Source organism: Chelon labrosus, assembly GCF_963514085.1.
Source record: "Chelon labrosus genome assembly, chromosome: 16".
Classification (NCBI taxonomy): Eukaryota; Metazoa; Chordata; class Actinopteri; order Mugiliformes; family Mugilidae; genus Chelon; species Chelon labrosus.
Genome location: NC_140349.1, coordinates 3,244,241 through 3,272,103, shown reverse-complemented (window position 1 = coordinate 3,272,103; position 27,863 = coordinate 3,244,241). Strand labels below are relative to the sequence as shown.

The 27,863-nt window shown below is 43.6% G+C and overlaps 1 protein-coding gene across 2 annotated transcripts; it reads left to right on the top strand.

Annotated features, from left to right (window-relative positions):
- Positions 1-26: 26 nt before the first annotated feature.
- LOC311501414 (CCR4-NOT transcription complex subunit 3-like) lies at positions 27-27,863 on the top strand. 2 transcript variants are annotated; one of them, XM_084563218.1, is made up of 19 exons: positions 27-214; positions 3,252-3,314; positions 8,938-9,005; positions 9,620-9,694; positions 10,755-10,844; positions 12,073-12,201; positions 13,457-13,552; positions 16,506-16,628; positions 16,725-16,815; positions 16,899-17,032; positions 17,954-18,010; positions 18,337-19,432; positions 19,708-19,813; positions 19,924-20,086; positions 20,172-20,268; positions 20,504-20,705; positions 23,483-23,615; positions 23,728-23,853; positions 24,463-27,863. In XM_084563218.1, the coding sequence occupies exons 2-19, from the start codon at positions 3,290-3,292 to the stop codon at positions 24,559-24,561; spliced, it is 2,910 nt and encodes a 969-aa protein (XP_084419344.1). In that variant the 5' UTR covers positions 27-214; positions 3,252-3,289; the 3' UTR covers positions 24,562-27,863. The 2 variants fall into 2 exon arrangements, with proteins under 2 accessions (XP_084419344.1, XP_084419343.1); XM_084563217.1 differs by having other exon boundaries at positions 16,500-16,628.

Genomic DNA, 27,863 nt, shown 5'->3' with positions numbered 1-27,863 from the left:
ACGGGCCAATCACAGACAAGGTAGGCGGGACTCCTGTCCAACAGGGCATCGGAGGAGGAGGTGTTCCTGGTAGCCATCTTGGATGTGCGGAGTGATTGTTTAACGAGAAGAATTGACATTTTTTAAAAAGAAAATAAGCCTTTATACTGAAACGCTGAAGATTTAACGGAGCAGAGGCGACCGAGGAAAGCAACCGTAGCTCGGAAAGATCCAGGTAAATTGCTAGCAGATGTAAAGGTGATGAATTTATGTGCCTTTCCCCCCTTTCTCTCTCTCTATCTCTCTCTCTGGCACTCTTCCCTCTCCAAATTGTGTCTCCCACATCAAACAGCGCAGCCGGTGGGAAGCTGCAAGCTCTCGACACTGACAGCAACTTGTGCGTGTGTGGGCTTTTAAACGCGGACAAAGCTTCTTCCACCCACGACCCGCGGCGCGTTAACTTGTTTTTGGAAGTGGGCTCTGCGCGGATGTTGGTGCCCCCGGGCTGCCGCTGCCACCGCCACCGATGCCCGCATTGTTTATAAACATCCCGGGCTAACACATTCCTGCCCCTCGGTGTGTGGAAGCTCCGAGCTAGCTGCTAGCTTGAACTTGTTTTCAAGTTTTCGAGACGTTTGCTTTAGGACAGACGGTGCTTAAGTGTCCCCAGTGTGGTCCAAACGCCGCTGGTGGATGTGTGTCTTCCGTGGGGACGACGACGTGGGGGCCTGTCTCCAGATGTGTGCACCTGTTTTTTGGGGGAAAGTACTGCTGCTAAAGCTAAGTGTTTATTGGAGTCGGGCTAGCATGCAGCTTCAAAACTAGCACACGTGCTTTGCTGGAGTCAAACTTCAACGTGCACAGTTGTGTCCCGCGTGCAGTTGGACAGATTATTAGGTACACTAGCTGAAGCTAATTTAGTTTAGTGAGCTTAGACGCCACAAAAGATGCTAACACAGGATCCCCTTGCAGGTCTGAGTGCTGACTGGCATGCCACTTCATTAGGTACACTAGTAAAAAACAAAAGCAGTCTAATATTGCAGTAATACTGTTATATATGTACTCATAAACCGGATTGAAGTTATTTAACCTTGCCCGCTGACTACAATGTCAAAATAATAGGAATCAATACAACTTTATATAAAAATACAATCAATAGTAAAACAAACTACAGCCTCCAAAAATGGAAAAAACACTTTAATCAGCAGCTCTCCCTTGATTACTTGAAACTAAAGCTGAATACCTTCATGAAGATAAGACTGAGTGCAGCGTTTTTGTATTCGAATGCATTCGCCGGCGTTCCTAATGAACTGTCAGGTGAGTGTGTATTAAATATTTACCTCCATGCCAGCTGCACACGTCGCCTATTAATGCACAGGGTTCCTGCAGATCTGAGTGCTGCAGCAACCCAGTTTATTAGCTACACGAGTGAAAGCAAATGCATGCAAATGTACTATGAACTCTAAATCCCCTTTCGTTATTTTTAAGTTATCATATCACATTCCTTCGCACAAGTGTGTCGAGGCTGTGTCAGAATTCACGACTAAATTAGCGGCACGTTCTCGTGAGGAATCTTCCCGATATTTACATTTTTTAACCCGCGTAAAAACGCATCCCACAGGATCCTTGTTGTTTCCACTAAGTTCTTATCAAGATCAGAATAAGATAAACCCACTCCTGAAGTTGTCCTCAGCTCTCTCGTTGAATAAACTTCCAGTAACGTGCTGCATAACGGAGGTTTTAAATGAAACTTGGACTCCCCGTGCTCCTGCCTGAGGAGCACAGGTGCCTAAGTGGAGGCGTTTTATTTCGTCCCTCTGCAGCGCTTAGTTTTAACTCAAGTGTCAGCGCGGCGTCGTAAACAGTGGAGCTCTCTGCAGCTCCAGCGTCGTCACAGATGCCCTTGTTTAATGGTCTGTGTCTGAACCTGGTAGCTGGCGAGCTGCTGACCTGCTGCCAGCTGTGTGCCTTAAAGCTGACGCGGCGTATTTCACTCACCTTAAAAAATATATATATCGTTATTGTTGTCGACAAACAGGCTCGATGTTGGAGTCGAGAGTGTGAACGTTTTAGTTTGACAGACGCCCGAGTCTCCAAAAAGCTCTTATGTGTTTAATATTAGGACTTAAATCTCTGCACGGTCGACTGAATGTTTGGTAAAAGTCTTGGAAGGAAACATCAAATAGTCTTATTTTGCTGTGCTGCTCTCCTTACCGTGCTCTTCTCACCATACGATCAAACCTCATGTTTGTGTTTTGAATCTCAGTTGTAAAAAAGAGTTCTATTATTCATCAGTAATTAGCCACTTAGTCCTAATAATAGTTTATTTTTATGATGGTAATACACAATACGTCCTGGGTGTGTTCACACCTGTACTTAAAGCAGGACACTTATTTCCTTCTCTATCCGTCCTCCACTTCCCTTGTTATTTCTTCGTCTTTCCTCCTCCTCTCTTTTTACCCTCCTCTTTTCTCCTCCTCCTCTTCCCCCACTTATCTTTACTTTTCTTCTCCATCTTCCTACAGATCCTCCCCTTCCTTCTTTCTCCTTCTCTTCTCCATTTCTTCTTCTTTCTTCTCCTCCTCCTTCTTGTCCCTGTTTCCTGTTTTATCTCCTCCTCCTCTTCATCCTCACTTGTCCTTACTTTTCTTCTCCATCTCCCTCCAGATCCTCCTCCCTTATCTTTTCTTCTTTTTCTTCTTCTCCTCCTCATCCTTTCATTTTCTTTTACTCCTCCTCCTTTATCTTCTCCTCGTTCTCTTTCATCGTCCTCCTCATCCTGCTTTTTGTCCATTTTCTTCTCCTCCTCCTTCTTCTGCTCTCCTTTTGATCCATTTCCTCCTCCTTCTTCTTGTTCTTCTTCTTCCTCCTCATCTATCTTTCATTTTTTTCTCCATCTTCCTCCAGATCCTCCTCCCTTTTCTTCTTCCTCCTTCTCTCTTCTCCTCGTCCTTACGTTTTCTTCTCCTCCTCCTCCTTGTCCTGGTTCCCGTTTCATCTTCTCCTCATCTCTTCCCTTTTCTTCTTCCTCCTTCTCTTTCATCCTCCTCCTCCTACTTCTTCTCCTCCTCATCCGTCTTTCATCTTCCTCCACTTCCTCACCCATGTCCTTTTCCCCTGGTCCTTGTGTTTTCGTCTTCTTTCTGCAGCCTAATTCATCCTAAACCTTTCTATACGACATCAAATCTATATTTACAGCTGTATTTATTAATGTTCACCGTCCCTGTTTAAAGAAATAATTATATTTTCAACCGCTTCTTTTTCTCCTGCAGTGAAAGAAGGCATGAAGACATCATCCTAGTCATCAGTCATGGCCGATAAAAGGAAACTTCAAGGTGAGGATTCTCGTGACCCTGAGCTGACACAAACATGGTTCCAGGTGACTGAGGTTCACCGTGAATGAATAGGAAGGGAGCAGCGGTGTCGTTCACGTCGCTGTGACTAGAAACTCCGCCCACATGTGCACAACATGAAGCGTACACACCTACACATTTGACTTCGGTGCATTTCCCTGTCGGGGTTTTCTCACGCTGCTCGAAAAAACAAAAGTCACATGTGCTCAGAAGCATCTTGTTTACTGAGTTGTGTAAGCCGCCATGCTGCCAGGTTAAAGCTGTTTGTGGCTCCAGATGCGGCCAGAAATAAATCTGGTTTTGGTTCCTGTTGCTTCAGATAAAAAAACACGGATGGAGTTTTTTTCCGCAGCTCTTTCTAGTTTTTTTTACAAATAAGACGACGAACTGGACAGTCAGCTGATTTTGTTCCTGTTAAAGACGTTTACAGTTACTAAATACATTTAAACTCAGTTTGTTACGATTCCCTGTCTTTGGTCAGTTTGGATTTAACTTTATTTTATGAACGTGTCAGAAGTTTATTGCCTTTAAGTAGTTTATCTTAGGTCTGAAGCTTCTTACCAACAGTTGTGGGAACTTTTTCAGCTCCGCCCACAAATGTTCTATTAATTTGAGGCCTTGACTTTATGGCGGCGACTCCAGTACCTTAACTTTGTTGCCTTTCGACCATTTTGCCACAACTTTGAAACTTTTCTTTGCATCATTGTCCTTTTTGGAAGACCTATTTGAGACCTCCTGCAGCAAAGCACTGCCACAACATGATGCTGCCGCCCCCATGCTTCATGGTTGAGTTGTTGCCAGCCTCCTGCTTGTTTACTCCAGACGTAACGACGGTCACTGTGGCCAGACAGTTTTTAAAGTATGGTTTCGTAAGACTAGACACCTTTAGCTTGTTACGTTCTCCGCGAGAAGCGAGACATTTGTTCTCCCTCCCAGGGCTGCGAGAGCAAGAATAAAGTTCGTTCTGGTCATTTTTATACTTTACGAGAAACTCAAGTGCTGAAATCCGGGGAAGTCCTCATAGGCCCCTCCCACTGCGGCATACGCTAAGCATTGTGGGAGATGCTGGAGATGAACAACAAAAGGCAGTTTTCTTATTATTATGGGATGTCGGTCACGCCGTTCACACACAGTATGCCGATCTCTACCCAGGAGAGATTAGCAGTATTAGCATCTGGGAGCTAACAGAGTGGTTTCCACATTAACCACGCCCACTTCCAGTTAATTCTGAGCAATCTTGGAATAGTTGTCGAACACCACACAAGAAAAAAAAGTTCTGCCCGGTTGATGTGTCGAGAACAAGCTGCAAGAACAAACTTCTTGCTTCTAGAGGAGTGTGTAACCGCCTTTCGTCCCGAAGTTCAGCTGCGACAAAGCTGTATTCAAAGTTTTTAAATTGCTTTACAAACCAAACCAGTTTGTTTTAGAGCTCTGTGTGTTTTAATTCCTGATCAGTTGCATTTAGAGACATTTGTGTTGGTGTTCTCTTCCTGTTTTGGTTTGCGTGCGTGCTGTCAAACACCTGGCTTCTTCTTCTTCTTCTGTTCTCACCACCTTTTATTTTATTCTAACGTTATGACTGTGATGTTGACTGATGTCTTGAACAGTACACACAGTTGATAATGCTTCCAAAGCCTGACCTTCACCACAACAGAAAGCCTTGGTAACCCAGCCCAGACCTTTGTGTGGAGACAGAAAACCTTGAAATGCTCTTTTGAAGTTATTCTCTACCGACGTTTGTCGCCGCGGACTGAAAACGCCGTTTCTGACAGGCTTCAGTGAATCATTCATCCCTCCACCTGAGCTCCGGCGACTTGGTCGTGTTAAAAAAAAAAAAACGCACGTATCTCCTGTCGAACGTCTTCCTGAAGAAGAGCAACGCACCCCGACTCTGTCAACTTGTAATGTATTATTACAGAGGAGGAGGTAGACTTTCATCTAAAAATAACACACCCGCAGCTCTATCGGAACATCAAGGAATTTTAAGGCCACACTCAGGCTGGAGTTTGTTCAGACGACTTCAGCTAAAACCTGCAGCTCCTTTCTTCATTAGCATCAGATCCATAGTTGGCGGCCAGAAGATCTATTTTATTTTATCCCTTTGTCCTACCAGAGTCTCCTTCACTCTCTCTTCTTCCCGTTTTCCATCGTTTCCCCATCGTTTATCTGAGCTTCACGACTTTTTTCACAATGCGGAAATATGTTAACGTCGGTTTATGCGTCTCTGTCACAGCAGTTTTATTAATGAAATATTTATTACTGTTTAAATCTGGTTGTTAAAAATGAGAAGAATGAGAAGGGGAAAAGAGCAGAAGAAGAAACAGAAAGGATGATTATGATGAGGAGAAAGGATGAGAAGAAGAAAATGGACAAGAAGGAGAAGAGGAAGTGGAAGAAGATGGAGAAGAAAATGAAAGACGGATGAGGAGGAGAAGAAGAGAAAATGGAAAAGAAGAAAAGGAGGTGGAGGAGAAGAAGAGAAGGAGGTGGAGGATGATGACAGCGGAGAAAGAGAAGAGAATATGGATGAGGAGAAGAAAAAGGAAAATAGATGAAGAAGGTGGGAGGACGAAGAAGAAGGGAGGAGGAGGAGGAGGATGAAGAATGAGAAGAGGAAAGGGGAGGAAGAAGAAGGGTAAAAGGGAGGAGGAGGAGAAGGAGAATGGTAAAAGGGAGGAGGAGGAAGAAGGGTAAAAGGGAGGAGGAGGAGGAGAAGAAGGGTAAAAGGGAGAAGAAGAAGAAGAAGAAGGGTAAAAGGGAGGAGGAGACGAAGTGTAAAAGGGAGGAGGAGGAAGAGAAGAAGAAGGGTAAAAGGGAGGAGGAGGAGGAGAAGAAGGGTAAAAGGGAGGAGGAGAAGAAGAAGAAGGGTAAAAGGGAGGAGGAGAAGAAGAAGAAGGGTAAAAGGGAGGAGGAGGAGGAGAAGAAGGGTAAAAGGGAGGAGGAGGAGGAGAAGAAGGGTAAAAGGGAGGAGGAGGAGGAGAAGAAGGGTAAAAGGGAGGAGGAGAAGAAGAAGAAGGGTAAAAGGGAGGAGGAGAAGAAGAAGTGTAAAAGGGAGGAGGAGGAGGAAGAGAAGAAGAAGTGTAAAAGGGAGGAGGAGGAAGAGAAGAAGAAGTGTAAAAGGGAGGAGGAGGAAGAGAAGAAGAAGGGTAAAAGGGAGGAGGAGGAGAAGAAGAAGAAGGGTAAAAGGGAGGAGGAGGAAGAGAAGAAGAAGTGTAAAAGGGAGGAGGAGGAGGAGAAGAAGGGTAAAAGGGAGGAGGAGGAGGAGAAGAAGGGTAAAAGGGAGGAGGAGGAGGAGAAGAAGGGTATAAGGGAGGAGGAGGAAGAGAAGAAGAAGGGTAAAAGGGAGGAGGAGGAAGAGAAGAAGAAGTGTAAAAGGGAGGAGGAGGAGGAGGAGAAGAAGGGTAAAAGGGAGGAGGAGGAGGAGAAGAAGGGTAAAAGGGAGGAGGAGGAGGAGAAGAAGGGTAAAAGGGAGGAGGAGGAGGAGAAGAAGGGTAAAAGGGAGGAGGAGGAGGAGAAGAAGAAGGGTAAAAGGGAGGAGGAGGAGAAGAAGAAGGGTATAAGGGAGGAGGAGGAAGAGAAGAAGAAGTGTAAAAGGGAGGAGGAGGAAGAGAAGAAGAAGTGTAAAAGGGAGGAGGAGGAAGAGAAGAAGAAGTGTAAAAGGGAGGAGGAGGAGGAGGAGAAGAAGAAGTGTAAAAGGGAGGAGGAGGAAGAGAAGAAGAAGGGTAAAAGGGAGGAGGAGGAGGAGGAGAAGAAGAAGAAGTGTAAAAGGGAGGAGGAGGAAGAGAAGAAGGGTATAAGGGAGGAGGAGAAGAAGAAGAAGGGTAAAAGGGAGGAGGAGGAGAAGAAGAAGGGTAAAAGGGAGGAGGAGAAGGAGAAAAATAATGAGGAAGTGGAGGATGGATAGAGAAGTAAAGGAAAGACAAAGGTGGAGGAGGAGAGGTTCTTCCCTCCATCTTTGTCTCCAGTCCTGAATGTCTGTAGTCGTAGCAGTAGATGAACCTAGATGTCTCCACATTGTCTCCATTGTCTCCATCGTCTCCGTCCACATTGATTCCATCTTGGTTCCTCTTGTTTTTCTACCTCCATGTTTCTGTTCCTCCTGGTAACTCTGGATGTTTGACTCCACGTGGAGGATTTATTCCGTCCAGATGATTTATTATTAGTTTCTATATAAACATGGCTGGAGAGCTTCATGCTGCCTTCACGGTGCGCTGGGAAATATCACAATCAGAGTCAGAAATGGATCAGATTAGACTAAAAGGAGCTCCTTTCTGTTTACATTTAAAAGGAGACATGTGCGTCTCTTTATGTCCCTCCCTCGTCTCTATTCATTTATTCATGGAGCTGTATTTTGACAGATTTTGGGACTTTGCCGTTCAGCGTATGTGTTTCACCTCTGGCTCACAAACATGATTTAAGCTTTTATGATATTTATATTTCATGAGGCGTCGGCTGCGATTTGTAAGTGTCCTGTTTTCATACGGTGTAAAAGCTGTGGCCTGGTTTTAAAAACCTGAAACACTGAACACTGAGGAGGAGGAAATTAGACTCTAATCCAGAAAATAATGACTAATAATTTAACCAAACATGACGTCAGTGAGGAGTTTTCTATCAGGTCTAGACAGGTGGTGTAAACCTTCACCTCCTCCACCTTCTTCTTTGCCTACATATCTTTCGTCTCCTCTTTCTTCTCCCCTCTGCACCTCATCCATTTCCTTCTCCTCCTCCTCCTTCATCCCCTTTCTTTGCCTAATCCTTCTCCATTTTCATCTTCTCCTTCTCCTCCTCCTCCTCTCGTTCTTCTCCATGTCCTCCATCGTGTAGACCTCCTCCTCCTCCTTTGTCTTCCCTTTTCTTCTCCACCTTTCTCCACTTCATCCCCTTTCTTCTTCTTCTTCTCCTCCTAATCCTGATTTTGACTCCTCATTCCTCTTTGTCCTCATCTTGTTCTTCTTATTCTTCCTCTTTCTTTTTCTTCTTCTTTGCCTATATTTCTTCTCCTCCTCGTCCTCCGTTTCAGCCTTCTCCTTCGTTCTTCTTCTTCTTCTAACTTCCTTTTCTTCTTCTTCTTTCTACTTCTTTCTTCGTCATTGTTCTTTCTTCTTTTTCTTCTTCGTCCTTCAGTCTTCGTTCTTCTCCGTTCTTCTTCGTTCTTCTTCTTTCTACTTCTTTCTTCATTGTTCTTTCGTTTTCTTCTTCGTCCTTCATTCTTCGTTCTTCTCTGTTCTTCTTCGTTCTTCTTTCTACTTCTTTCTTCTTCATTGCTCTTTCTTCTTTTTCTTCTTTGTCCTTCATTCTTCGTTCTTCTTCTTTCTTCTTCTTTCTTCTTTCTTATTCTTCGTTGTCGTTCTTTGTTGTTCTTCTTCTTTCTCCTTCTTCGTCTTCTTTCTCCTTTCTTGTTCTTTTTTCCTCCTTCTCTCTTCTTCTTCTCTCTTCTTCTTCTTCTTCTGTTCTATTTCCAGTAGATTTAATGCTCCACAGCAGCAGAACAGTTCAACCAATCAAGTTCTATAGCTGACTGATGTTTTGAGATAACTTTATTTGTTGTTTCCATATAATCTTGATTAATCTTCTTCCTCTTTTCTTATTTTTTTTTCTTCTGCAGGAGAAATAGATCGATGTCTGAAAAAAGTAGCGGAGGGTGTAGAACAGTTTGAAGACATTTGGCAAAAGGTAAGAGAGTATTTCCACTGATATATGAATCTACGAGTATTTTTTTATTACATAATGATTTAAATATAAAAGAAATATCACAGGAGATTTAAATAAAATCAGATTTGGGGATGAATCAAACTAAATCCTGTTAATTCTAGGGTTGTTTTCATTCTTCACTGTTTCTTGCCGCCACAACAGGATGTACAATACTCATGATACCTCTAATAGACTCACAGCGAACGCAGCCAGCGGTTATTAAAACATCTCGGCCCTGAGCGAGCGGCGGCTCAGAGGCCCAGAGAGTAGATCAGCTCTGTTAATAAAGAGCCAGGCAGTCATTAGTGGTTTTAGTTAACTAAGATCCCAGTCGCCCTTTTATTTTTCCCTTTTTCCTCTTCATTACATCCGTTATTTATTGTGTTTCCATGGCAAAAACCACTGCAGCAAGTTTTATCGCTTGTTTTATAACCAGTTCACCGTTTAACATTTATGTTTGTCCCCGTTTTATTGTGTTGTTTTTCATGATTTTGGAAGGAAATACATCTGTTTCGTGGATTTATCTTTTCTAATAAAGAGAATTTACTGCTGCCGAACGGCCAGAACTCGTCTTAACTTCTTACATCCCTCTGCAGCTTCACAATGCAGCCAACGCGAACCAGAAGGAGAAATATGAAGCAGACCTCAAGAAAGAGATTAAAAAGCTACAGGTAAGAGCAGCGACGTAGTGGAAATATGAAAGGCTTTTACATCCTCTGAGGGATTCCCCAAAGACTCAACACTTTAAAAGTATTCAAAGCACCAAGGTCATTTTTTTTATAGACTTTATTTTATTTTTACCAAATAGAAATCGTTTGGGATTAGCAGTGTGTTTACAAGCTGTGATCATTGATAATAGTAGTTGTGGGTTTTTTGTTCTGAATGAATGAGGATCAGCTGTTGAGTAGTTGGTCTTTAATGTGTCCCAGGACTCGTTGTGTTCACACCAACAAAGAAAAGAGGTCAGATGTGTCCCAGACCTCCTCCACATGTGGTTTGATGTCCCTGACTTTTTAAAAGTTAAAATACTTTATTAGTCTTCTCCTTATTCCCTCCTCTTTCTTTTTCTTCCGCTTTGTCCTCCCTGTCAGCGTCCTCTCCTTCATCTCTTTCTTTCTCCTTCTTCTTTCTCTTTCTCATTTTTCGTCTTCTTTCTCCTCCTTTTCCTCCTCCTTCGCCTCCTCATTCGTTCTTCTTCTCATTCTTTCTCCTCCTTCTTCTTTCTCCTTATTCTCCTTTCTCTTTCCCCTTCCTCTCCTCCTCATTCTTTATCCTTCTTTTCATCTCCTCCTTCTTCTCTCTCCTCCTTTTCCTTCTTCTTCTTCGTCCTGCTCCTTCTTTCTCATCATTCTTTCTCCTTCTTCTTCTCCTCATTCGTTCTCCTTCTTCTTCTTCTTTCTCATTCTTTCTCGTTCTTCTTCTTCTTCTTTACCTTTAAAAGTAAAAATAAATTTTCCTGGAGAGCTTTAAGAGTGTTTCTCGTTATCCAGAGGTTTAGCTGATGCCTACAGGTGGAGGTGTGTGTTTCATGTTTTGATGGTGAAGGTGTTAAATATCATCTTGCTCAGCTAGAAGTGTTGCGCTGCTCCAAGCCAAGCCGGTTTGACGCCAAGTTCACCACCCGTGACCGTGGAAGACGAATCTCTGCTCATATCACTGATGTATCTCCCCCTCTATCTCCCCCCTCTCCCTCTCCCTCTCCCTCTTCTTCTCCCTCTTCTGGTCCTCCAGCGTCTTCGAGACCAGATCAAGACGTGGGTGGCATCCAACGAGATCAAAGACAAACGGCAGCTAGTAGAGAACCGCAAACTCATAGAAACGGTGAGTAGGAACAGAGAGGACATGAACTCTGGGTTAGTAATCTGGTTTAGAGATTTGTAAAACAGATTAAAAACGAGGGAGTTTCACTTGTTTTCTTTTGCTTTAAATAATGTGAACGTTGCCTCTTGTAGTGTTTTAGCTCATTGCTCAACTGTCCAGATCTGGTTCATCAGAAAGACACAGTTAGAGACCAGATGGTGAACATTTCTCACCGCTGGTTTAAATGTTAGCATGAGTATAAGCAGATCCTGTAAAGGCACAGAAATATGTCGCCAAATTAATTAATTAGATGAGAGACGTTTTTGGAAATGTGCTTTGATATAACACTCAGAGCCACGTGAGCCTTTGATGAGGCCCATTGAGATGGACTGAATGAACGTGAGCCACCTGCCTCAGACTCTCTCTCTCTCTCTTTCAAGCATCTCCTCCAGTTTTGCTGAGGCTTGGTTGGTTGACCTGAAATTACATGTCTATTGGAAGCGGACAGCGTTTGTTAGGAGCGTCTCGCCTCGACAGAGAAAGACAGAAATATGTGTCTTTTAGTCGAGGTCATTAAGGTTTTAGGTTGAAACCACTGTCGTGTCCACAATGTGTCCTGTTCATGGTCTTCTGAGTGGAGTTTAAGGTTTATTTTTAGTTTACACACCAGTTTCTTGGGTTTTATTCTGAATTTTCAACATTTCTGCTTAAAAATGACTCAAAACGTTCAAAAAGTCCTGAAATTTAGACAAAGAGAACTCAATTAAATGCATGAAACAGAAATATTATACTCGTGTATTTGTTTATTCAAGAAAATTAGCCAATATTACATATGTGTGAGTGTCTGCTGTGATTGTGCAGCAGTTACCAGCTACTACAACATTTCCGGTAACTGCTGATCTGTCGTCTACAGCAGCTTCGAGGAACTTACCTTTGCAACTCACAGATATGTAATACTGGCTCATTTTACTGAATCAAACAAACTTTAATTTGTGTGATTGGGTTCTCTTTGTCTATTTGCAGAACCTATGTGAAAATCCATTGATGTTTTGAGTCATTTTTAAGCAGAAATGTTGAAAATTCACTCAGTGGCCACTTTATTAGGTACAACTGTTCTGGCCCCCTCATGTAACTAAACAAGGATGTTTAGTAGATTTGTTTTGGTGCATTAAAACCTCAGTTCTGTGTTTTGTCTGTTCATAATAAATATATAAATGATGTATGGTTCTACGTGTTTGTCTGCTTGCAGCAAATGGAGCGGTTCAAGATCGTGGAAAGAGAAACCAAGACGAAAGCGTACTCTAAAGAAGGGCTAGGCCTCGCCCAGAAGGTGGATCCGGCCCAGAAGGAGAAGGAGGAGGTCGGCACGTGGCTAACGGTGAGCTTCATAAATAAGAGATAAAAGATAATAATGACGGTAGAGAAGGTGTTTATCGTCCTCTGAAGTGATACGAAGTGAAGCAGGATCGTCGGCTTTAGAATAATTTGCTTGTTTATGTTCTCGAAAACAAGAAATCAGTGTAAATGCTTTAATAAAACCTGGAACTGAAAGTGAGACGAAGAGGAACTGAAACCAGAATTAAGACCTAATGTCGCCTCCAGTTATCAGAAACAAAACCTCATTACCCAGCAGCCACTTCCACTAAAACACCCCGACGATCACGTTCCAGTTTAATGAATGAATCGGTGTGCTCCATCATTTAGAGCAGAATTCATCTGCAGCTTTTTGAACATATGTGACGTTAAAAACTCAAAAATAAAGTTATTTTTAATGTAAATATGAGGTTTTCTTAGTGTTTTTACACATTTTATAGAGTAACCATTGCTTTAATCTGAGTCAGGCTGCTTTTCTTTTTTTAAATTTAACATATTTGATGGTAATTGCTCAAAAAATAAGTTATTTCCTGTTGGATTTTGACAATATTACACTGTTTTCTGATATTTTATAGAGTAAACATTGATTTAATTCAAGTTAAACTGCTTTTCTGTTTTTGAATTGAACATTTTTTTAGGTTATGATTCGTTTTCATCGCAGTTTTAGATGTTTTATCAAGTATTTATTGCTTTAAGTTAAGTCAGGCTGCTTTTGCTTTTTTATTTAACATATTTGATGGTAATTACTCAAAGATTAAGTGATCTTCATGTTGAATTTTGAGATTAGTTCACCGTTTTCTGATATTTTAAAGAGTAAATATTGGTTTCATTCAAGTTTTCTCTTTTTAAATTGAACATTTATTTAAACTATGGACTCAAATTTTAAGTTAATTTTAATTAAAATATGAGTTTTCTTAGAGTTTTTAGACATTTTATAGAGGAAACATTGAACTGATTTGATTTAGGTTAATCCTGTGTTGAATTTTATCATCTATAATTTGACATTATCACGTTTTATGAGCATAAATCTCAGTCTGACATAAAGAAACCACACAAAATAACATCTTGGTTTGATTTTTACTTGTGTCTGTTGTTGCTTGCCGACTGTTTTTCTTAATTAGTTTTGAGTAAATTTGAGTAAAACACAAATATTTTCAATTTACCGACACATTTTGACAGATTTCAGGAATGAATTGATGATCGTAATCGCTCTTAAAACACATTTATTTTATTAACTTTCCTCTTTCCTCCGTCTTCAGAACACGATAGACACGTTGAACATGCAGGTGGACCAGTTTGAGAGCGAAGTGGAGTCTCTGTCGGTCCAGACGAGGAAAAAGAAAGGAGACAAGGAGGTCAGTTGAGAGGTCACACAGTGTGATGATCACTCCTCTCTCTCTCCTCAGTCACACGCTGCAGTCGTTTCAGAGACTTTCATTCATTCAGTTCTGGACATTTATTTTTGTGTAAATGACATTTTATCAATGAGACGATGAGCTGGACAGAAGTCTGTGTCCATCTACCATCTCTGCAGGGTTCCCTTATTCTTCCTCCTCCTCCTTCTCCTCCTCTTTTGTTTTTCTTCTTCTTCTCCTCCTTGTGTTTCTCATCCCTCTTCCTCCTCCTCCTTTTTCTAATCCTCCTCCATTTTCTTCTTCTCCTACTTGTCCTCCTTCATATTCTCCTCATCATCCTTTGTCTTCCCCTTCTTTCTCCACTTCTTCATCCTTCCATCATTTTCTTCTTCTTGTCATTCTTCTTCCTCCTTTCATTGTTTTCCTCACCCTTCCCTTTCTTCTTCTGTCTTCCCGTTCTCTTTTCGTTTCTTCCTCACCTTCTCCTCTTTCTTTCTCTTCTCCTTCCTCCTCCTGTTTGCTTTTCTCCTCCTCCTCCTCCTCCTCCTCCTCCTCCTCCTTTCATTTGTCGTCCTCCATTTTCTTCTCCCTTACTTCTCCTTCTTCCTCATCGTCGTCGTCCTCCTCCTCCTTTCATCTTCTCCTTCTGTCTTTTCTTCTTATTATTCCTCCAGCTCCTCCTCCCTTTTCTTTTTCTTCATCTTCCTCCTCATCCTTCTTCTTCTTCTCTTTCACACTTTTCATCTTCTCCTTCCTCGTATTCTTCTCCTCCTCCTTTCTTTTTCATCTTCTTCTCATTCTTCTTCCTCCTTTCTTTGTCTTCCTCACCCTGCCCTTTATTCTTTTGCTCCCCCATTCTTCTTATTCTCCTCCTCCTGTCTTCCATTTTCTTCTCCTCCTTCCTCACCTTCACCTTTTTCTTTTTCTCCTTCTCCTCCTCTTCTTCTTCTCCTTCTCTCTTTTCTTCTTATTCCTCCAGCTTCTCGTCCTCTTTCTTCTTCCTCCTCTTCTTGTACGTTTAGTTGTATTTTATTTAACGTCCACTGTTTCATCTCTTCATCCTCAGTTTATTCGCTGATTATCGTTTAGTTTGATGAAATAGTTTTTTCCAATTGAACCAAAACAACCGACCGTGGGAGAAAAAGGTTGGAGCTGTTTCTGAGCACATATTTAATAAATGAGGCGTTTCTTTTAGTTATTTATTTATTTATTTTATTTTTTGTTCCTGGCCTCCTGCTGCCCTCTGAGCTGCTTCAGTCGACACCGTTCAGTTTTTGATGTCGGCGTCTGAACGGATGTTGTCGACGTGCGAAGCCGCGTCTGAAAATCAATCAGAGCGTTTTAATAAATGACGTTTTTAACTTAAAGCCTCCGTCCTCCGTCCTCCGTCCCGTTGAGTCGGAGGCACACAGCTGCACAGAGACATGTGTTGACATTAATATTCACATTAATACGTTCCACTCTGCTGCTGCCTCCCGCTCAACGACGTACTGTTACGTCTATAAGAGGTCCTTTACTTTTTCTGTTCCTTCTTTCTTCAACCTCTTTTCTTCTCGGCAGAGGCGTTTAGTTTGAGAAGTACACGATGCGTGACGTCCGAAAGTGGCCGAGAGGCTGCAGGATATGTATATGAGCTGTGGAGGAGCTGTGGAGGAGCTGGAAGGATTAAATATTGAGATGAGAAGTGGAAGCTGTGTCGGCCGCTGTAGGACGCATTAGAGCCGTGAAGCAGCAGCAGCAGCAGCAGCGTGTTTCCTCCTCGCGTCTCTTTTTAGTTTAAAATTTTAACACTTTTTTGTTCTTTTAATAAAACGTCTTCTTTGGTTTCTTGTTATTTCAATGAATAATTAATTGTGAAGGTTTTGTGTGTTTAGCATCTGAATGGCTTGGTTCTTGTTCTGATACAGGAGCAGTTTGTTTTATAGCTGTGTCCAAATATATGAATATTAATAAATAAGTTCATTTAGTTCAGGCTTAGCTTAGCTTAGCTTAGCTTAGCTTAGCTTAGCTTAGCCTGTATGTAGCTTAGTGGAAATGTTTTGTTCAAAGTGTCTGGTTTCGTCACTTTTCTTCTTCTCCCATATCCTCTTCCTCCTTTTTCTTCTTCCCCTGCACTTTGTTTTTCTTCCTCTTCTCCTCCTCCTCTTCCTCCTTCTACTCCTTGTCTTCCTTCTTAGTCTCCATCTTCCTCTCATCCTCCTCCTCCTCCCTTTTCCTCTTCTCTTTCTTCCTACTCCTCTTCCTTGTCCTCCTTTTTCACTTTCTTTTCCGCATCCTCCTCCTTCTTCTACTCCTTTGTCTTACTTTTCTTCACCTTCTTCATCACCTCTTCCTCGTCCTTCCGCTCCTCTTTCTGTTTTTTCTTCTTCCTCATCTTTCATTCTCTTTTCCTCATCCTCCATTTTCTTCTTCTCCTTGTCTTTCATCTTATTCTCATCCTCTTCCCCTTCTTTTTCTCCTACTCCTCCTCCTCTTCCTCCTCTTTCTTCTACTCCTTTGTCTTCCCTTTCTTTGCCTTCTTCCTCAGCTCTTTGTCCTCCTTCTTCCTTCTCGTCTTTCTCCCATCCACCTTCTCCTCCTTTTCCTCTTCTCTTTCTCCCTCCTCTTTCATTGTCTTTTCATCATCCTCCATTTTCTTCTTCTTCTTGTCTTCCATCTTTCTCCACTTCTTCATCCTCTACCAGCTTCTCCTCCCTTTCCCTCCTCCTCCTTCTCTTCCTCTTTCTCTATACGGTTGATTTTTAGATCCACTCACCTTCAAAGAGAACTCCCTTTGAAATCCTCATGTGCTTCATTAAGTCTCATCACCGTGTTTAAAGCTTATTTTAATATTATTATTATTATTATTATTATTTGTATTAAAATGAATCCAGTGTTATTTGGTTACTGACCACACCTGTCCCCCGTTTCCCTCCCCTTCCTCACCCGTGTCGTTCACATTAAAAAGAAGCAGGACCGGATTGAAGAGCTGAAGAAGTTCATCGAGAAGCATCGGCACCACATCCGGATGCTGGAGACGATACTCAGGATGCTGGACAACGACTCGGTGCAGGTGGACTCCATCAGGAAGATCAAGGTTTGTGCAGTTTAGTTTTCTCATCTGCGCACACAGATGAGTTTTAAACGTGCAGAAGAGTTAAAAGGTGACGTTACCTTTTTATCTTTTACACAGGATGACGTGGAGTACTATCTAGACTCGTCTCAGGATCCGGACTTTGAGGAGAATGAGTTCCTTTACGACGACCTGGACCTTGAAGACATCCGTGAGTTCATCTAATCTCAAATCGCACAACACAGAGAAATAATCTTGAACTTTAAATTAACCTTGAACTGTTTCCTCCTTCAGCTCAGTCGCTGGTCGCCACCTCCCCGCCGGGACACTCGCACTTGGAGGACGAGATCTTCCAGCACTCCAGCAGCACACCCACCTCCACCACCTCGTCCTCACCCATACCCCCGTCGCCCGCCACTTGCACTACAGTAAGAAAACGACCAGAGCCGCCTTTTACCTTCCCATGGACTTGGCAAGCTTATTATCTCCGTATTGACCTTTGCATTTATCTCTGACGTGATGTAATGCCACTAACCCGAAGCCACACCGGGTCAATATCTAAGATATAATCGTGGGATAATTGCCTTTGTGCATTGCCATTGTAGCGCCCTGCCATCTGCTCTTATTGTTCCGTTGTGTCGCCTTCATATCGCCTGCTCTTCCTCTCCGCCCACGCTCGCTGCGATGTAGTGAGAGTAGTCATTAAAAGGCCCGACGTGTCTGAACAGAAGGTATTGTTTCGGCGCGGCTGACGAGAAGTTAAAAGGGAAACGTAAAGGGTGAAGATGTGCACGGGGAAGTTCTGCAGGTTAACTTTTAGTCCCAACTTCTTCCTGGTGTTTCAGCTGCGAGGTTAGACTCGACTTTTACTTGAAGACGTTTCATCCAAACGTCTTTACTTCTTTAAAAAAAAAAAAACTGGAGGGAAGTTGAGATTTAAATATCAGAACGGCCTAATATTCACCTAAACTGCCCCTTTGACGCAAATAAAACACTGGAAACTGTGTCAGTGAGAATAGATTGTATTCACAATCTTAAATCTGCAGCATAGACTGTATATAAATATGGACAACACGTCTCCACTTCCTTGTTTCAGGGTCACATCCTGTTTCTATAGCGTCAAATAACTAGCTAAACTTAACTACCTAAAATGGCTGAAACAATCCTTGAAAATAAACTATTTCACGTGTATTTTAGTGTTTCAGTTTGGTCCAAGTCCCGCCCACTAACATGGTGGGGGCGGAGCTTATGAACCTATACTGCAGCCAGCCACCAGGGGGAGCTCTACTCGTAATCATGGCAAACAGGGAGCTGATGTTTTAATGTCTCGTTTGTTTGTTTTTTTCCAGGAGAACTCAGAGGACGATAAGAAGAGGGGACGTTCGACAGATAGTGAAGTTAGCCAGGTGAGCGTCAATGCTAATATAAAAACCATTCAAATAAAGTCTGTGTAGAAGAAGAAGAGCTGCGATGATGGTTAATTTATTGTTAAGTCAACGGGTAGATATCGGATGAGTCTATTTGGTCAAGAAATTAGTTTATCAGATTAAATTAGAGTGATTTAATCTGTTTTGTTATGTTGTTACTTTAGTTCTTTCAGTGTTCGTCTTGTTTTTCTGGCAGTTTTGAGAATATTTTGATAATTTTATGAAAGAAAAACTCAAAAAGAACATGAGGACAAATGTTTGAACCTGCTGTAAATTAAACTAGAATCTTCTAATTTCTCTTCCAGTCACCTGTTAAGAATGGAAACCCTTCCTCCTCGTTATCCTCCTCTTCCTCATCCTCCTCCTCCTCTTCCTCCTCATCCTCCTCCTCCTCTTCTTCCTCCGTCTCGGGACAGACCTCATCCTCACTGGTCTCTATGGTGACCATCGCCGGAGGAGGAAGCAGTAGTGGCGGCAGCGGCAACAGCGGCAACGGCGGCAACGGCGGCGGCTCTGGGGGCAACGGCCATCACGGCAACTCGGGGAACCTCCTCCTCGCCAACACTTCCTCCGGCAGCTACAGCAACGCCACCCAGCAGCAGCTGCACCCGCAGCAGCACCCGCAGCAGCAGCCGCAGCAGCAGCAGGCCAAAAACTCAGCGAGCTCCTCCTCTTCCTCCTCCTCCTCCTCCTCCTCCGCCTCCTCCGCTCCCATCTCCATACCCAGCACCTCCACCAACAGCCACCCCTTCTCCTCCGCCCCCTCTCCGCCCAACGTCAGCACACAGGGGTTCTTCACGTCGAACTCCCAGCCCCAGACGCCATCAGGGCCCACGCCGACCTCCAACAGCCTCGGCCTCAGCCTGGGTCTCTCTCTGGGGAAAGGCGGCATGTCTGGGTCCATCGCCACCAGCCCCATATCTGGGAGCCTCGGCCTGTCGGGGATGCCGGCGTCCCTGAGCACCATGGCGAGCCTTCTGTCGGGCTCCACCCCTGCTCCGTACGCTCAGGCGGCCGCCTCGGGCGCCGTAGGCTCGGGCTTACCGGGCTCCCTCGGAGGCGTCAGCACAACCTCGACTAGCAGCCTCATGGGCTCCATCGGCGGCGGAAGCATCGCGGTCGGCGGGCCGACGTCGACGACCGGGGGTCTGCTCGGCACGGCGCCGGGGGGCGTCGGCAGCATCGGCTCTGGGATTCTAGGTCTGGGCTCCGGGCAGCCGGGGTTGCAGGGTTCTTCTCTGGTCTCACAAAGCCCGGTAGGAAGTTTAGCTCCGGGAAGCGGAGTGGGAGTTATCGGGAGCAACGGAGGCAGCTCAGTATCGGCAGGGAGCGGAGTGGTGGGGGGAAACTCGTCGCTCTCGGTTCGACCGCCGAGCAGACAGAAGCAGAACGGTAGCACTAGTGAGTATCTGACGTCTGCACAACACAAAACAAACGCTACTGGGGACGTCTCACACTCTTTAAGTGTAGATGCTATCAACAATTAATAAGAAACAATGAAATTAGATCCTCTAACGAACAATCATGAAACAAGTTCTCGTCCCTGATACGTTGTTATTATTATTTTTCATCAACTAGATATGATTAATATCAAAAAAAAATTTTGACGTCTGAGGTGAAGTTTTTACTCTTTTGTTTTGACACTCACGTTGAATGACTTCCTGTTTTGTCTCCAGGTTACAGTGCTGTAGTAGCAGACAGCACGACAGACTCCGCCCTCAACAGTGCCAGCCAATCACAAAGCAGCCAACCCCAGTCTTTGACCTCCACAGCCAATCAGCCGTAAGTATGAAGTGATGACGTGGACGTGTAGTTTTTTAAATATATTTTAAAGTAATCTTAATAAACTTTGTTGTTGTTGCCTGTCCCCCTCCCCCGTCGTGTCTTCGCAGTAAGGACACTGGTTCCACTTTACTGGGCTCCCTGAGTTTGTCGTCCAGCTCCCCGTCTCCGGCCTCCTATAGCGAAGCCAAGACGGTGAGCGGCGGCGGCGGCGGCGGCAGCAGCCTACTGAACGGACCACTGTCCTACTCTCAGTCCTCCGACAGCATCAAGGTGAGAACACGACGACACGATCCGATCCTTCCTTCACACTCATTTATCTGTTTTTCCCATGAGTCTCCTTGTTTGTCCCCATCAGCCCCAAGAGCCTCTGAGCAGCCTCAAGTCCATGGCCGAGCGAGCGGCCCTCAGCTCAGGGATTGAGGGAGACATGTCCTCCCTGCACCTCAACCCAGGTAGGACCACCTCAACAACCGAGCAGAAAATACAGTAGCTGTAGTTTTAATGGAACAAAATGTCATCTGCCTCCCACTCTCAGCCTCCTCGGAACAAAAACTGCTCATGATATTATCATCCCTGACTCAACTCCTCTTTGTCTACTCAAAATCCTGAATCCCCTCTCGCATCTCCTACGCCCTCACCCTTTCATCTCCCTCCTTTTATCCCCCTCCCGTGTCTCTCTCTCTACAGACATCTTCCCCAGCAGCACTACGGCCACATCGGGCCCCCCCTCAGCACCTCAGCTTTCGTTGTCAGAGGTCAGCATCCCCCCGTCGTTGGGGGTCTGTCCGCTGGGGCCGGTTCCCCTGTCCAAAGACCAGCTCTACCAACAGGCCATGGAGGAGGCGGCGTGGACGCACATGCCCCACCCGTCCGACTCCGAGAGAATCAGGTGCAGTGAACGATTTTATTTCAAGAAAAATCAGTCTCAGCATTGGTGGAAGTTAAGTAATGGTTGGATCAAGCTGCAGGAGTTTGGAGCCGATTTATCCCTCTCAAAGAATCTGATCAGATTATCTGCTAATGTGAGGACTTGACAGATTCATCCAGATCTTATTTACATCCACTTCCCTTGGAAATCTTATGAGGTGGTGCATTATATTCTATCTTGTCTAGATAAAATCCTGTAGAGTGCGCAACTGTAAGCTCAGAGAATCTGTTAAGATTCTCCTAAAGTGTGCGATGCAGCCTGATTCCGAAATCTTGTAGGATTTTAAACTCACCTGCAGTCTGAGCTCAGTTTTTTCAGATCGTATTTACATCCACTTCCCTGCGAGATCACTTGAGGCGGTGTATTTAATTCTGTCTTATCTAGATAAAATCCTGAATCTGTTAAGATTCTCCTAAAGTGTGCGATGCGGCCTGATTCCGAAATCATGTAGGATTTTAAACTCACCTGCAGTCTGAGCTCAGTTTTTTCAGATCGTATTTACATCAACTTCCCTGCGAGATCACGTGAGGTGGTGCATTTAATTCTGTCTTATCTAGATAAAATCCTGTAGTGTGCGCAACTGTAAGCTCATAGAATCTGTTAAGATTCTCCTAAAGTGTGCAATGCAGCCTGATTCCGAAATCATGTAGGATTTTAAACTCACCTGCAGTCTGAGCTCAGTTTTTTCAGATCGTATTTACATCAACTTCCCTGCAAGATCACGTGAGGTGGTACATTTAATTCTATCTTATCTAGATAAAATCCTGTAGTGTGCTCTACTGTAAGATTATAGAATCTGTTAAGATTCTCCTAAAGTGTGCGATGTGGCCTGATTGCAAAATCATGTAGGATTTTAAACTCACCTGCAGTCTACAGAGCTCACTTTAAAAGTTCAGAAGTTTTATTCATAAAATGTCTTTTAATTTAAAATATAAATAAAATATTTTATTGGATGATGCTTTAATAAGTAACCTGCTATTTTAATCTATACCAGATCATTTTAGTTTATTCACAGATTACGAATTTAAACCTCAAATTTGAATTTAAATACACATCTTTAGCTGCTTTTAGTTCATTTATGCAGCAGTTTTAATTCCTCAACCCACATAAAACACCTGAATTTATTGTTTTCTTTATTCTAATTTTAAAATAAAACGTGATAATCTGAATAAAGTGGAAAATCAGATGATTAAAACACAGCCAATCGCTTCAACGTGACTCTAGTTTAATAAGTTATTTAGTATTTTGGGGAATTCTGGTTTCTTGTTGGCGTTTAAAGTCTCATTTTATGCTAAGTTTTAATTTAAAAAGCAGGTAAAGCAATCTTAAATCACACAGGACTCGTGATCCTCGGTCCTTTGGTGCAACTTCTGCATTTAATTCTGAAGTTTGTGATAAAATCTTTCACAAAAAGCCGAATGAGTGGAGCAGATGTGTGTTTAGTGTGCAGTAATGTAACATCTCCTGGTGCTATGCTGCAGTCAGCCCACACAGCTACAGTTGACATTTAAAATCCAAACACTTAAACCCTCTTGTCCGACATTACCTGTTGTGTTTTCCAGTCGGCTTTAAAGAAAAAAAAAATCAAGATTGTGTCATCAACAGCGGGGACGCCGGGGAAAGTGTTTGTTCCGCCCGTTTCTTAATAACTATAATTCAACCTCCAGCACTCGCTCTGTGATTTCTGTTGCCCGCAGTCACAAACACTAATTTCTGCCGCGTTTGATTTGTGTCACATTAGTCAGATACTCTCAAGCTTTGTGTTGGTATTTTTCGGTGCAGACTAATGGAAAACAGAAAGGACGCGGTGGGTTTGTCACTGAGCTAAAAATACTCGGTCTGGATGGAAAAAATAAGAGAGATTCTTTGACGTACCTATTGATCAACCTTGGAGTGGGTTTCTTCTTTTAAAAGATTAAAAATCGACCTATAAAATCCTTGGATTGATTTTATTTTAATATACACTGCACATTAAAGGTGATTTTTTTCAGGATTTTCTACTTTTCCGCGTAAAAACGACTCAAAACTCAAAACAACGTCGTTAAAGTTGACAAGAGAAGACGGAGAAGAGCTGGACAAAAGCAAAGACACATGAAAGATGAGAAAATATTGTGGAAATACCACAAATATCTGAAACCATTTGTTTCGAACCATAGACTAAGCAAGTAGAGCTCATTTCAGGTAGTTAGTAGTGTCAGTTTTTTGGATAGGTTTTGTTTAAGTTAGTTATTTGACGCTAAACAGGATGTGACATAATGGCGAATACCAGTTGCCATGCCAACCGCTCCATAAAACGGCCCTTTGGGACAATGAGAGTTGTTAAAAACAAATAATTAAAAAAGTAGTGTAAAATCCAGTATTTCCTTGTAACTGGTGGAGGTAGAGCAGAGCGTAGCATTAATTAAACAAAAACGCGAGTGAGTCTGGAGGAAGTGTGGGCGGGGCATCAATACCGTGGCTCCACCCTCAGACCGTACTGATCAGACTCTGGCTCTAACAACGCAAGATGGTGCCGCCCATATCCCCGGGTCCATATTTATATACAGTCTATGCTTCAAACCTGAAATATTAAATCAAATCGATCGATTCCGTAGCGACACCCAGCCTTCAGTACATCTAAATCTCCATCGGACTGATTCTCAGTTTGTCTCCATAGTTCTCCAGGTCACAGTAAAGTCGATAAGCCGACATTCGTCCTGTCTGAAGTCTGAATCACTAACGCTTCCTTCTCATCACAGGCAGTACCTGATGAGGAACCCCTGCCCCACCCTGCCTTTCCACCACCAGGTGCCACCGCCTCACTCCGACACCGTCGAGTTCTACCAGAGGCTTTCCACAGAAACCCTCTTCTTCATCTTCTACTACCTGGAGGTACGCTGTGTTCACTACTGCAACGCTATCACTGAACATCCTGTTAAATGTAATATCCATTAAAATGCAGTCTTACATTGTTTTCCCCGTCTTCTCTCCTTTTGCTCTGCAGGGCACTAAGGCCCAGTATCTGGCAGCCAAAGCCCTGAAGAAGCAGTCGTGGAGGTTCCACACAAAATACATGATGTGGTTTCAGAGGCACGAAGAGCCCAAGACCATCACTGATGAGTTTGAGCAGGTCAGCTTCACCAAGTCTGTAGCCTCAAAGTTGACGAGTTCCTAGCTATCAAGCTAGGAAGAGCTACTGTTAGCTGGGAGGCTAGGAAGCTTGAAGAGCTACTGTTAGCTGGGAGGCTAGGAAGCTTGAAGAGCTACTGTTAGCTGGGAGGCTAGGAAGCTTGAAGAGCTACTGTTAGCTGGGAGGCTAGGAAGCTAAAAAGAGCTACTGTTAGCTGGGAGGCTAGGAAGAGCTACTGTTAGCTGCGAGGCTAGGAAGAGCTACTGTTAGCTGGGAGGCTAGGAAGAGCTACTGTCAGCTGGGAGGCTAGGAAGAGCTACTGTTAGCTGGGAGGCTAGGAAGCTAGGAAGAGCTACTGTTAGCTGGGAGGCTAGGAAGAGCTACTGTTAGCTGGGAGGCTAGGAAGAGCTACTGTTAGCTGGGAGGCTAGGAAGCTAGGAAGAGCTACTGTTAGCTGGGAGGCTAGGAAGAGCTACTGTTAGCTGAGAGGCTAGGAAGCTAGGAAGAGCTACTGTTAGTTTTGCAGAAGAATTAACCAGCCGTGATTATCCAGGGTTTAAAGAAGTCTCTTTTAATGTTTTATTTATTTATTAATTCATTTTATTTTAGGGAACATACATTTACTTTGACTACGAGAAATGGGGCCAGAGGAAGAAGGAGGGATTCACGTTCGAGTACCGGTACCTCGAAGACCGAGACCTCCAGTGACCTGCAGGCAGAGAGACGAACAGCTGAGAACGAGGCAGAGAGATGGACAGATGGACGGACGGACGGACGGACTGAGAGTGAATTAAACCAATGAAGAAGAAGAGGGTGATCCAACTGCTGACATTCCTGGATTTGTCCTCAGCTCACGTCAGAAACGGAGACGTGCAAACCGAAGGAACGGGAACCACGGGTTTAAAACCCTTCCCTCCTTCTGACCCTCCTCCTCCTCCTCTTCTTCCTCTTCCTCCTCCTCTCCTCTCCCTCCATCTTTAGGCTTTTTGTTTTTTTTTATTATTATTATTCCTGACCTGGACGAACCTGGACACACACTCACACACACAATCAGACGATCGTGAGCTTTTTTTTTTTGTGGCTTTAAAGACTTCTGTATCAGCCCGTTAAGGACCAAAGATGATTGGTTAGCTGAACCAGATGTGCAGGAATCATCTGGTTTCACTTTTTAAAATCAGGTGACACGTCGGGACGGAGAAGAAAGAGGAGATGTGGAGCTCGTCTTCGTCTTCTTCTTCTTCTTCTTCGTCCTGACTGGATTTTAACGTCCTGATTGGATGATTTTTGATAGAAAACATTTAAAATCCTGCTCCGACACCAACCAGCAAACGTTGCAGGCCTCTCTCTCTCTCTATCTCTCTCTCTATCTCACGCACTTAACTGTCTTCTCCGAGGTCGTTCCGGTGAAGTGGTGAAACGTGGCTTGATGTTTTGCGCCTAAAAATATCCCACCCTGCCCGCTCCCATCTTCCTACGGTGGAATAGGCGTGACAGCGGGCGGCGAGGTGCAAAAATAATAAAAAAAGGAGAACGGGACGAATTAGGCTTCAAGTTCAGATTGTGTTTCCGGCTCAGTCTAGTCGTGTTAAAGCGTTTCAGGGATTTCTGTCTTCGCGCCGACGCAGCGAAGGTGAACGCAGCACAGGTTTGAGGTTCACACAGGTCCCTCCAGAGTTTCCTCCATCCAGCTGCTCACATCTGTGTCAGGAAACATCTGGAGTTCACGTTTAATTCTAATAGTTTGACAATTTGGAAACTGTCTTGTGTGTGGGGCCTCTTAGCTTGGCTTAGCTTAGCATTAAGAGTGGAAACAGCTAGCCTGATTACCAGCATCTCTTTAGCTCTGTGATTAGCTTGTTTGATTGTTGAGTTGTGTTTTTTTTTTTTCTTTGTGTGTTGGGTTACTTCTTATTTTTTATTAATCAAAAATAGATTTTTCTCTGTTTCCAATCTCAGTGCTAAGCTAAGCTAAGCTAAGCTAACCATCTGCTAGCATTAGCCTCGTATTATTTCCAAAAAGGCAATGTCTCACGACCTGAGCAGCTCCTATGTCTCCCACTAGTGTGTGTATTCTCAAAGGCATGTAGCTAGAGCTGCTTAGCTTAGCTTAGCATAAAGAGTGTAAACAGCTAGCCTAATTACCAGCACCTATGTAACAATAAGTTTCACACATAAAACCACATGAAACATTTTTACACTTTAGTTTGTCTAAAACAAAACAAAAGTGTCCATGTTTGCAGTCTTGATGCTAAGCTAAGCTAACCAGCTGCTAGCATTAGCCTCAGAGTTTCCAAAATGTCAAATGCAAAAGCGAATATCTCACGACCTGAACAGCTCCAACTATAACCAACTAGACTGAGCAAGAGATGAGAGATGTATCCGAGCTGCTCAGCTTAGCTTAGCTTAGCTTAGCGTAAAGAGTGGAAACAGCTAGCCTAATTACCAGCACCTGTGTAACAACAACATTTTTACACTTTTGTTTGTCTAAAACAAAACAAAATTTCTATGTTTACAATCTTGATGCTAAGCTAAGCTAAGCTAAACTAAGCTGACCAGCTGCTAGCATTAGCCTCAAATAGTTTCCAAAATGTCGAATGCAAAAGAATGTCTCACGACCTTAACAGCTCGAACTATAACCGACGAGACTGAGCAAGAGATGAGAGGATTGATATCTATCAAAGGTAGCTGGAGCTGCTTAGCTTAGCTTAGCTTAGCTTAGCATAAAGAGTGGAAACAGCTAGCCTGATTACCAGCACATCTGTGACAGTAAAGCCCCATTTTTTTGTACACTTTGTACTAATTGAGCAAAAGTTTCCCTGTTTCTGGTCTTGATGCTATGCTAAGCTAAGCTAAGCTAAACTAAGCTAACCAGCTGCCAGCATTAGCCTCAGATTGTTTCCAAAATGCCGAACCATGTGAGAGTGTGCAGCTCCAACTGTAACCGACTAAATTGAGTGAGAGCTGCGTCAGAAATGCATCGTGGGTGTTTGATGCTACCAGCAGCAGGATGGACAGTTTGTTAGTCTCCCACTAGCCTTCCTCCTCCCTCCTCCTCCTCCTCCTCCCTCCTCCTCCTCCCTCCTCCTCCTCTCTGTGCTGAAGAGCACAAACTGAGCAACACCAGCACTGCTGCCCACACCTCCTCTGTCCTCCATGTTTACACCGAGAGGCTTCGACCGAGCCGACCCACAACAAACACACACACTGCCCGAGTCGTGAACACACAACGTTTTGTTTCTCTGCCGTTCGTTCATCCTTTAAATCTGCTTCTTCTTTTTTTTACTCCCCCTTTCTCTCCCTCTCTCTCCCTCTCTCTCTCTTCATGCCAGGTAGATATTTCCTTTATTTCTCAGGAAGTATTTGATAGATCATTTTATGAGGAAATGTATCCGCCAGCAGCTTCTTCATCACAACAACGACACAAATAAAACCCGATCATTTTTCTTTTTTAAAAAACAAATATCCTCCAATGTTTGGAGCAGCGCCTGGAAGAGAGACCATCTTTATATTTGTTGATTTGTAGATTTGTTTCTGAAATGGGGAAACCATTATAAAAGCCAGAGGAGAACGAGAGGACACCCCCCCCCAGCCCCCCCCCCCCACCCCAACTCCTTTTCTTGTGTGAGGTGTTTTTATAGCCAAACAGACGACAGACACACAACTTGACACGCGTTCACTCGACTGACAGTCCTGCTTTTTAATCTTTTTTTGTTTACCGTCTATTTGGACGAGCGGAAAGAGACGAGAGGTCGCCCCCCTCCCCTCCCCACCCCCCCACTCCACAGCCCAGATGTGAACCTCCGTCTCTGCCCCCCCTTGACGAAAGCGTTGTATAGACTCTCATCCTCCAAACCTCTTCTTTTGTTGTTGTTATTATTATTATGTCTTTTTGTTCGTTGTTGTCGTCAGACAGCATGAAATAATGACACTTGCAAAGTGACGCTGAAAAAGTAAATAATGACATAACCGTGAATAAAGGATTGTAAAATATTAATAAAAGAATTACTTTT